This window comes from Nematolebias whitei, chromosome 3 (genome assembly GCF_014905685.2).
Source record: "Nematolebias whitei isolate Nwh7 chromosome 3, NemWhi1, whole genome shotgun sequence".
NCBI classification, from domain to species: Eukaryota; Metazoa; Chordata; class Actinopteri; order Cyprinodontiformes; family Rivulidae; genus Nematolebias; species Nematolebias whitei.
Window position 1 is genome coordinate 24,038,837 of NC_056500.1, and position 11,457 is coordinate 24,050,293.

The 11,457-nt window shown below is 41.5% G+C and overlaps 1 protein-coding gene across 1 annotated transcript in view; it reads left to right on the plus strand.

The window, feature by feature from the left end:
- arhgap39 (Rho GTPase activating protein 39) overlaps positions 1 to 11,457 on the plus strand; it is a 39,779-nt gene that overhangs the window by 1,230 nt on the left and 27,092 nt on the right. The window contains exon 2 of the mRNA XM_037674704.1: positions 4,449 to 4,859. Within this exon, the coding sequence (XP_037530632.1) occupies positions 4,449 to 4,859 (411 nt within the window). The remainder of the gene's footprint in view (positions 1 to 4,448; positions 4,860 to 11,457) is intronic.

The following is an 11,457-nucleotide window of genomic DNA, read 5'->3' on the forward strand; positions in this document are numbered from 1 at the left end:
AGGTGATGTGCATTACTGCAGGGTGATGTGCATTACTGCAGGGTGATGTGCATTACTCAAGAGCAACTGTGTCAACTCTTGAAACTGTGCTTGCAGTTAACCTACTTCACATATAGGGGGCAGTATTATAGGCAGAAACATGGGTGTGCTATGGGGTCCCCAGTTTCTCGTATTGCTGCAAACCTGTACATGGATGAGGTAGGAAAAAAGAACCTCGGCGTCCTTTTCAGGGACACCACTGAGTCATTGTTTCGAGTACAGTACGTTGATGACACCTGGTTTAAAATTAAATCTCAAGAAGTCCAACATTTCACTTATCACATCAACATATGGTTCAGGTGTAGTTTCTGTGGTCATTTGTTTGGTTTCTAAGGTCCAGGAGTAATTTATATGGTCCATGTGTGATTTCTATGGTCCATGTGTGATTTCTATAATTCAGATGTAATGGATATAGTCCAGGTGTGATTTCTTAGGTCCAGAGGTTGGTCCATTTAAGGTGTGAATAGTAAGCGACCATCAGGGCACAAAGACCAATTGTTAGACTGTTAGTCCTATTTTTACATGTGAACAGCTAGTTCTGGGTGTCAGCAGAAAAGTGGTTGACCTACTATGAGAAGGTGTTTATTTAAAATACTGAGTTTGTTGCAGTGCCTTAGAATGAAGATTTTTTTTCAACCTTTATTTAGACAGGTTAATCCCATTGAGCCTCGTGGACTCATTTACAAGAGAGACCTGATTTCTTAACAAAGAATGACGACAACAGTGAATTACAACGACAGTAATAGACAGTCATAAAATAGGCATAGGTATACAAATTAGTTTCTCTGTTTTTTTTTTGTTTGTTTGTTTTGTACAAATCAAACCAAATTAGCAACCAAAAGGACAATCAAGAGGAATAGTAGCAAAAAACAGCTAGCTTATAAGGTGATTTAGAAAACTAAAAACAGGAACATGTCTGCATTGATTTTAACAATGAAACTTTTAAACAAAGAAGACTCCATCCAGAGGACCTGACTTAACCTTGTTAGATTTATCTACCTGGATTATTGAGCATGAATCAGGACATTAGGTAAAGGTTGTTTTATTATTCCACTCTGGAGTTGCCCACGGTGAGAGGCGCCGAGCTTGTATGGATCTACTTTTAGCCCCCCGACTTGGTGCCTTTGTTGGAGTTTTTCCTGGTAGATGAAAGGATGGCTTCCCTGTGCCTTCGGGTGGGATGAGCTCTAACAGTTGTTTGTGCCTATGCGCTGAATGGCATTTCATAGTATCCGGCCTTCTTGGAGTCCTTGGCGGTGGAAGGTGCTCCAGCAGGGGACTCCTTTATTCTGCTAGGGGACTTGAATGCCCACATAGGTAATAACAGTGTGACCTGGAGGGGTGTGATTGGGAGGAACCCAAGCAGTATTCTGTTGTTGGACTTCTGTGCTAGTCATAGTTTGTCCGTCATGAACATCATGTTCGAACATAAGGATGTCCATAAGTGCACTTGACACCAGGACACCCTAGATCATAGATCAATGATTAACTTTGTAGTTGTGTCACCTGATTTGTGGCCGTTTGTTCTGGACACTCAGATGAAGAGAGGTGTTGAGCTGTCAACTGATCACCACCTGGTAATGAGTTGGATCAGGTGGCGGTTAGCAAAACATGTTGAGATTGATTGAATGGATAGATAATTAGGATGACATCTACAACAGATTAATTTTTATGGTCAACCTGATTAAAAAAAAAACCTTCTTAAATGACATCTGATTTCTTGGCTAAATTTACACCAAGATATGACCAAGTTTTAATCATTGGGGATTTTAACATTCATGTTTGTTGTAATGAGAAGCCCTTAGTGAAGGACTTTTTAGATTTGTTGGACTCTTTTGATTTAACTTAGTCTGTAAATGGTCCAACCCAGGAACATAGGAACACATTTGGACCTGGTTTTAACACAAGGGGTTTCTGTTTTTAATAATGAAATCGGTGATGTTGTGTTTTCAGACCACATGTTTTATTTGAGTTTCTTCTTGTATTTTGGACTGTGTGGCTCCAGTAAAAACCAGGCAACCAAAGTCCAGATCAGAGCCATGGTTAAATGATGACACCCGAATGATTAGATGGCAGTGCAGGAGGGCAGAATGGAGGTGGAGGAAAGACAGGTTGCAAGTTTCTTTTGAAATGCTGAGAGTTAGCATTATTATCTGAAGTCTGTAAAAACTGCTAAATCTAAATATTTTTCTAACATTATTATTGTATCCATCTCTCACAACCCCCTAGTTCTGTTATCTACTCTGAGCTCAGTTCTTCACCTCCATGAACCTGCCCCTCTGGACGCACCAACTGAACAGTATGAGAAATTTCTCCATTTCTTCTTAGAAAAAGGTGTGCACACTCCGGCACTCATTTCTCAACCAGCTTATGACCCATCCATCTTGTCCCAATGTGTAGCTATACGTGACCACTTTGAGCCCATCTCACTGTCTTTTTTGAAGCAGCTAATGTGCAACATGAAATTTTCTGGTTCCCCCTTCAATGTTGTCCCCCCTAAACTTCTAAAGGAGGTCTTTCCTATTCTGGGCCCCTCTATTCTCTCTATTGTGAATAGCAGTTTATCCTCAGGTGTGGTGCCAAAAAGGTTTAAACATGCTGCTGTGCAACCTCTGCTGAAAGGAACTTGTCTTGACCCCACAGTGGTGTCCATCTTTAGCCCTATCTCTAGACTCCCATTTGTTTTCAAATTACTGGAAAAATAGTTGATTCCCAGTTAAAATGTTTCCTAGAGGATCACTCTATTTTGAAGGCGTTCCAATCAGGCTTTAAATCACGCCACAGCACTGAGTCCACTCTATTGAGGTTTTTAATGATATCTTCCTAGCCATGGATGCTGCCGAGTCTGCTTTTTGTCCTATTGGGCCTTACATTTGCATTTGCCACAATTGACCAAGAGATCCTCATTGCAGGTCCAAAACTATGGGATGAGTTACAGCTGCATGTCAGGCAGACTCCCTCGCTTACTGTTTTTAAGTCTAATTTAAAAACATGCTTTTATTCATTCAACCTTCATTTAACAGGTTAGTCTCATTGAGCCTCGAGGACTCATTTACAAGAGACCTGTTTTTAACAAAGAATGATGAACAGTAGACAACAATGACAACAGCAGACAATCTTAAAAGAAGGCATCCATCCATCATCTTTACCCGTTTGTTCCATTTTGGGTCACGGGGGTCGCTGGTGCCCATGTCCAGCAATCACTGTGCGAAGGGCGGGGTACACCCTGGATGGGTCGCAAGTCCATCACAGGGCCACATAGAGACAAACAACCATTCACTCTCTCACTCACACCTAGGGACAATTTAGAGTTACCAATCAGCCTAACATGCATGTTTTTGGTCTGTGGGAGGAAACCGGAGCACCCGGAGAAAACCCATGCATGCACGGAGAGAACATGCAAACTCCACCCAGAAAGGCCCCTGGACCGGGGTTTGAACCAAGGACCTGCTCGCCGAGAGGCAGCAGCTCTACCAGTTGCGCCACCGTGCTGCCCTAAAAGAAGGCATATAAATTGAAATTAAAAAAATGGAAGAAAATTTCCTGGCTTTCGATCCAGTGTGAGTTGATTTAAACTTCACTGTGTTTTTATTATTTTAGAAATTTAGTTTCTTATCATTACGTCTGTGGATTGATGTATTTTATGTTGTGTCCTTTGTTTCTTTTGTTGTACAGCACTTTGGTTGGCCCTGTTGCTGTTTTTAAGTTCTTCATAAATAAAGTGCTATGTAAAATGGCCCCTACATGTAACTGCTCTTAGTCCAAACAAAAAATAGCTACAACACAGTTAATTTTGAGTATAGTGAGGTAGTAAAGTTTGGTGCGTGTAGCTGAGACTGATCCTGGCATACAAGATCTCTGTTTCTAATGATTATTTTAACCAACTCTGTTTGTTATCAACATATCTACTGAACCACACAGATTTTGGTGAAACTTTTAAAAAGTACCAGTAGTCACTGGATACATCTACAACTGAATCAACCAAACTCAAGATAGCTGCCACAGCCAATTGATCCCAGCTGACTTAAAATGATCATACATTACACAGATATGGAGCTAAACTTTAGTGTGGTGGTAGCTGAGAGTTGTTCACGACACATACTCCAAACAATCAAACAAGATACTGTGATCTCATATGAGTTCAGATATTGGTCCTTTTCAAGGTTTGACCCAAACAGCTCTGTCATGTCTCAGTCAGCTGATGTTTGACCCAAACTCTGGTACTGAAGGTGGTGGACGATAAGCATTCCTTCAGAGAATGTTAGACTTTTGATTCCTATGTAAACAAAACCAAATTTAATTTAATGCGAGCCAAATTTATCCACCCTTTTCCTCCAGAGAGGTCAGTTTAAGGTACATTAAATGCTGACAGATTAAAGTTAGTCTTTTTTTAACCTCTTTCCCTGCAGATTGGAGTGGGTGGAGATCATTGAGCCACGCACAAGAGAGCGCATGTATGCCAACCTGTTGACGGGAGAGTGTGTGTGGGACCCTCCACAGGGAGTTCCTTACAAGCCGACGGATGACAACCAGTGGTGGGAGCTGTTTGACCCCAAAACCTCACGCTTCTATTACTACAATGCCTCCACCCAGAGGACAGTGTGGCACCAGCCTCAGGGATGTGATATTATCCCATTGGCCAAGCTTCAGACCTTGAAGCAGCACACAGACGGCACCAACCCCAATCCTGCAGTTGGAGGGAGAGTCTCTGCTGGCAACAGCCCAGGACGTAATGGTGGGGTCAGCCGGGAGGGAAGCTCCTCCTCCTCTCTTGACCAGGAGTTTTCTGAGAAACAAGGCAACAAGGAAGAGTCAGACAGGTAAGACTGTTGTTAAATGATGAAAGCTCAGTGTAACATTTGTGGCTGTTTGTTTTTTGGATAACAAGAGTACAGAGCAGCAGGTAGGAAGGAAGGCAGGCAATCAAAAAAAAAGTTATTTATTAAATGATAGCAAAAGCCAAGGTTGCAGATGACTATTAACAGAGCATACAATATATATATATATACATATAAAAAATTATTTAAAAAATGAGACAGACCATGGGTGTTATCTATGTGATGAACATACATATGAGGGTCTGACAGAGAGCAAGGGACTGCAGTCAGAACATATTCCCATGAGACAAAGCAGGACTGCACAGTGTAACAGGAAATCATGGTGGGCGACAGAGAAACTTCACTTGTGAGACACAGATTAATGGGTAGTAGTTGTCTTCAAACCGTTCTTATATTTGTTCAGCACCCTCAGATGACTTCTGCTGTGACTTGGCGCTATATAAATAAACTGATTTGATTTGAATATAAAAATAAGAAGTCCAGTAAGGAGACCAGAGCACCTCTCCCTATCACAGTCCCCACACAGCCTTTTGAATCTGCGTGTTGATTTTCTGTATGGTCATTTATTCATTCAACCTTTATTTATACAGGTTAGTCCCATTGAGCCTCGAAGACTCATTTACAAGAGAGACCTGTTTTAAACAAAAAACACAGATGGCAACAGTAGACAATCATAAAAAAAGCTTGTAATCTGAAAAATAAATGGAAGAAAATGATATAAAAATGCTAAACAAAAACAGCTACAGTATAAGGTGACATAAAATACTAAAAACAGGAACATGTCTACGTTGGTTTTTGCCATGAACTTAGCAGAGGTTTGAAGCCACAGAGATCAATGTGAGCAGATGTTCTGGAGGATATACGGGTTATAAAAGGATTCACACAAGACAGCTGTTTAATACTTTCTAAAAACTGTGATCCCGTAAGCTCCTGGTCAGCACCACCACCCAGAGGGACATGGTCAGGTGAATGCTTCTACAGGTGCTGAAAATGCTCATTGCGCATAAAAAGAACCACCTGGAAGGATTTGTTTAATGAGCTTCAGGCTGACAACAGAGAATGGAACATCACATAACAAGTGTACATGGAAAAATAAAAATAATGCTTATAAGGTAAGGTTCACAGCAAAATGCAAAGAAAAACAAGAGACAAAAATAGTGTTTTGAGTCTGACTAGAACTATTACCTTTTATAAATATTTATCTTCTTGTTTATCAGTTTAATAACAATAATATGTTGAATCACCACCTTATCTTGTTGGAGTTTGTGTGCCTGAATGATCCTACGAGCTATGCTGTTGGGGGCAATAGCAATTGCCCCTGGTAGGATCTCCTAGTAAGATTGGTCCTAGGTGACAGGCCAGACAAAGAGCAATTCCGAAAGCAGCAAGAAGCTCAGTGTCCCTTATCCGGACGTGTGTTAATGGGACCCCACCCTGGAGCAGGTCTGGGGGAGGGGCTCATTGGTGAGTTCTTGGTGACCAGGTCTCTACCCATGGGGCCCGGTCAGGCTCAGCCCAAATGCCAAGGAAGGCAACATGGGTTTGTCTTCCTGTGGGCCCACCAACTGCAGGATGGACCATGATGACATAGGTTAGTGGCCGAAGGCGGGGACCAAAGGTGTTTTGACCCTGGCTTGCCAAAGCTAGTACTTGGGGCATGAAATATAACCTCTCTGGCGGGGAAGATGTAAATGGTAAATTCACTGTACTTATATAGTGCCTTTCTATCTTATTTCAAGATACTCAAAGTGCTTTACACTACAATCTGTGTCCTCATTTACCCATTCATTCAGTACTCTACTACATCTCTACAAAGCTAATTGAACAAATCATTCTAAAGAGACTAATCAGTGTTTTAGATCACATTCATACACTGATGGGACACACATCAGAGGCAACGAGGGGTTCAGTGTCTTGCCCAGGGCCACTTCAGCATGTGACTACTGGTGGATTCAAACCCCCAACTCTCGCATTGGAGGACGACTGCTCTAACCACTCAGCCACAGCCGCCCCGTATCTTGTCTGAGCTTGTGTGAGGTTGAGAGATACTGACTAGATGGGCTCACCTCGACATGCAGCATGGGCTCCAGAACCAATCTCCTTGAGAGGTTCTGGACATTATTCCACTCTGGATTTGTCCTTGGTGAGAGGTGCTGAGCTGGTGTGGGTCTACTCTTAGCCCCCCAACATGGTGCCTGTGCGTTGCAGTTTTCTCCAGATGAGAGGGTAGCTTCCCAGTGCCTTCGAGTCGAAGGGCAAGGTCTGACAGTTGTTTGTGCCTACGTATCAAACAACAGTTCAGAGTATCCAGCCTTCTTGGAGTCATTAACAGGGGTGCTGGAAGATGCTGCAGCTGGAGAGTCCTTTATTAAGTTGGGGGACTTAAATGCCCACTTGGGTAATGACAGTGTGACCTGGTGGGGCGTGATTGGGAGGAACAGGTTTTCGGATCTAAACCCGAGTGGTCTTCTGTGGTTGGACTTCTGTGCTAGTCATGGTTTGTCAATCACAAAGACCATGTTCAAACATAAATGTGTAAGTCCTCTTTGTACCAGAATGCCCTAGGTCAGGGGCAGGGCCAGATTAACACTTTGCTGTACCCTGGGCAACAATCTTCAAGGGCCCCATAATCACGACCCCAGAATCATAATCTGGCAAAATACAGAATAAATTACCATAATATACAGTAAATATACTTAAAATTCTAACTATCAAGTGTATTTTTATGTATAAAACTCCAAATGCTCATTGACACAAATCATCAAGACTGAATTAAGTTGAATGCACTTTGAACACCACACGACACCATATGTGTACTTGTTAAGCAACGTGTTGGCCATTGGTGTCAGAAGCATTTCTAATGTGTGTGTGGGGGGAACACACACTGATGGGGGGGGGGGGGGGGTCTGGGGGTCCTCCCCAAGAACACACACTGATGGGGGCATCTGGGGGTCCTCCCCCAGAATATTTTGAATAAAATAGATGCCATTTCCTGCATTCTGGTGTATTTTAATGGTTGTTTAACATCTAGTTTTACCTACATAAGTAAACACTTGGAACGCCTTGGGATTCCCCTGGAGGAGCTGGTCCAAGTGTCTGGGGAGAGGGAAGTCTGGCCTCCCTACTTAGGCTGCTACCCCCGTGGATGGATGGAAGTAAACACTTGATTCAGTATTTTAGAGTTAATGGCACAACAAGAAGTAACCTGACCAGCAGCTGATTCAATCATTAAAAATATTATATATTCAAAGGTGATGATTTGATGCCCAAATTAAAATTAAATGACTGTAACTTAGTTGACTTCAAATGTAACAAGATTATCAATGAATGTTTGCGACAAATGATTTACTGAGTATAACAAAGATTCCTTCAAGAAACCTCCCAATATAAATCATAAAACCAGTATGATTTCTGCTTATTCTAAATTTGTCAAATGGCCTAAATCTCCTAAAGTGAAAGAGAATAATTTAAAAATAATAAATAAGATATATCCTGTAGCCATGTTTCTGCAAAGAAGATTTAAATTTGATGTTGATTTGTGTGTCTTTTGTAAATCAGAAGATGAATCCCTCGAGCATTTTTTTTCATGTCAATACAAAGTCTTTGGTCAGACAACATAAACTGGATTAATCTCAAACTCAACATTCCTTCTTTTCATGCTGATAACATTTTACTTTATGTGGATAACTTAAGCTTACGCTGATGCCATAAATATAGTTGTACTTACAGCAAAGTACCACATTCACCGTTGTAAGAGGAGGGATAATAAGCCTTCCTTCCTGTTTGATGAACAATTTTAAGTCATACTATTCTTCATTAAGTAGATTAAAAATCTGCAAAACTGCTAGAATCATCTCACAACAGATACAGACTTATTGTTTTAATTGAATCAATGTTTCTCAAGAAAAAAAACTGATGAGCTTGTCAGCAGGTAAGGGGCGTTTACCATCAGGACAAATTGAGGTTGTCGATTGGTCAGTTACAGACGCGCCTTCTAAGTTGATTGACAGGTCGCGCCGTCAAGGATTCGATTGAAAAAAAATAAAATAAACGAGAGTTGCAGCAGCCGCGCTGGGAGGAGGCGGGGCTGCACAAATGCAGCGGAATCACAGCAATCTCTATGGGCAGCGCAGAGCTCCAAGTAAAGCAGGAGATAACCAGATATTTTGCTTGTGCCCTCACTGCCCTGGGCCCCTTAGAGATCATGGGCCCCTGGGCAGTTGCCCAGTTGCCCATATGGTTAATCCGACCTTGGTCAGGGGTGCCCAATACTTCAATCATGATCTTCCAGTCGATTGCAAAGGCATTATGGGCAGATCGCATGGCATTTAAAAAATAGACGTCAGCCTATCATCCATCCTCACTATGAAATTTGTCACTTGATTGACATACAGTAAAAGCAGCTTGCATGCTGAAAAAGTGTGGGCACCCCTGCCCTAGGTCATAGATCGATGTTTGACTTTGTAGTCGTGTCATCTGATTTGCCACTATTTGTTTTGGACACTTGGGTAAGAAGAAGAGCTGAGTTGTCAACTGATTACCACCGGTAGTGAGTTGGAGCAGATCGCAGGAGAAGATGCCAGACAGACCTGGTAGACCCAAACATGTAGTGAGGGTTTTCTGGGAATGCCTGACAGAAGAACCCATCAGAAAGATTTTCAACTCACACCTCTGGGATAGCTATAACCGTGTTTCTTCTTCAGGTGAACGGACAAATTTGTTGTGTTTCCTGAGTATTTTAAGTCACACTGGCACCTATTGCATACAACATGAGTTTTGTGTGTTGAACTGTCCTTCTGTCAGAATCCAAAATATTTCCACAGTGTTGATTTAAATCCAGCAGGAGAGTGAATTTCATTATCTGTGTTTTCTGCCTCGTCTGCCATGTTGCTGAGGCGGCCGCAGAGCGCAGCCACGCACGGAAATGGTGACACAAACATGCCTTGGGAATTTCAAAATAAAAGCATATTTTAAAGATTACGATATGAATCCATGTTTTAGTTTTGCCACAATATAATTGAATCATTAATCATTTAATCGATATATTGATTTAAATTGATGTATTTTTACACCCCTAAACACCCGTGGATTATACACAAACGTGGCTTATATATGTATGAAATTGTTTTTTATTTTACTTAATTTTTTTATTTAGTGTGTGCGGCTTATATTCAGGTGCGCTCTGCAGACCGGCAAGTACGGTATTGTGCAAATTATATTTCTCTCTGATGTTCCTAAATACAGTAGTTGATGCAAATGACAGTCAGACAAAATGTCAAATCATCACCTGTCAGAGTATAATTCAAATGTTACTTTAAAAAAAAAAAAAATTTTCAATGATATTTTTTTTCAAAAATAAGTTATAATGTAATTAAAATGTACAAAAATGTTTCTAAACATTTTGTAAATTGTAAAGAACCTAGAATGGCCATTTGTTGACTGCAGCATTAGGTGGTCATATTTACTGAAATCAAAAGCTATTTCAATCAAAAACATCTTAACGGGTTAAGTTACATTTTAACATAGGACCCCTTGTTTGACAGCAGCTTCACGATTCTTGCATCTATTGAACTAGTGCATTTTGGAGGGTTTCTGCTTGAATTTCTTTGCAGGATGGCAGAATAGCCGCCCAGAGTTGCTGTTTGGATGTGAACTGCCTCCAACCCTCATAGACCTTTTGCTTGAGGATGCTCCAAAAGTCCTCAATAGGGTTGAAATCAGGGGAGGATGGGGGCCACACCATGAGATTCTCTCCTTTTATGCCCATCACAGCCAATGATGCAGAGGTATTCCTTGCAGCATGAGATGGTGCATTGTCATGCATGAATATGATTTTGTTATGGAAAGCACGGTTCTTCTTTTTACACACATGTCCAAAACATGACTACGCCACCATCTTGCTGACATTGCAGCCTTGTTGGGACATGGTGGTCGTCCACCAACCATCCACTACTCCATCTATCTGGACCATTCAGGGCTGCACAGAACTCATCAGTGAACAAGCCTGGTTGAAAATGAGTCTTCATGTATTTATGGGCCCACTGCAGCCTTTTCTGTTCTGTGAGCATGGGTTAGGGGTGGCCGAGGCCTCTGGAGGATCCTACACCTTGATGTTTGCGGTACTCCAGAGGCACCAGCAGCTTCAAATATATGTTTGCTGCTTTGTAGTGGCATTATAGCAACTACTCTCTTAATCTGAAGACAGACATCCAAATGGCAGAAACCTTCCTCGTTGTCCCGTTATCTGAACAAACCCGTGTGCTCTGAATCAGCCACAAAATCTCTTAACAGTACAATGATCACACTTAAGCTTTTGTGAACTATCTAAGGTTTTCATATCTTTTTTCCCAAGACATTCAACTATTTCATGCTTTTTGGCAGCAGAGACATCCTTTTTTCCCATATTGTTTGAAAATGGGGGTATGCATAATAATCTGGAACGTGCTTATTCAGTAGTTTTTCCTTAATTGGGCTCATCTGGCAAACAAATCATCACAGGTGTCTGGGATTGATTTCAGTGATCCAAAGAGCCCTGAGGCACAATAGCACATAGGTACACTGATTTCATTTATACATATAT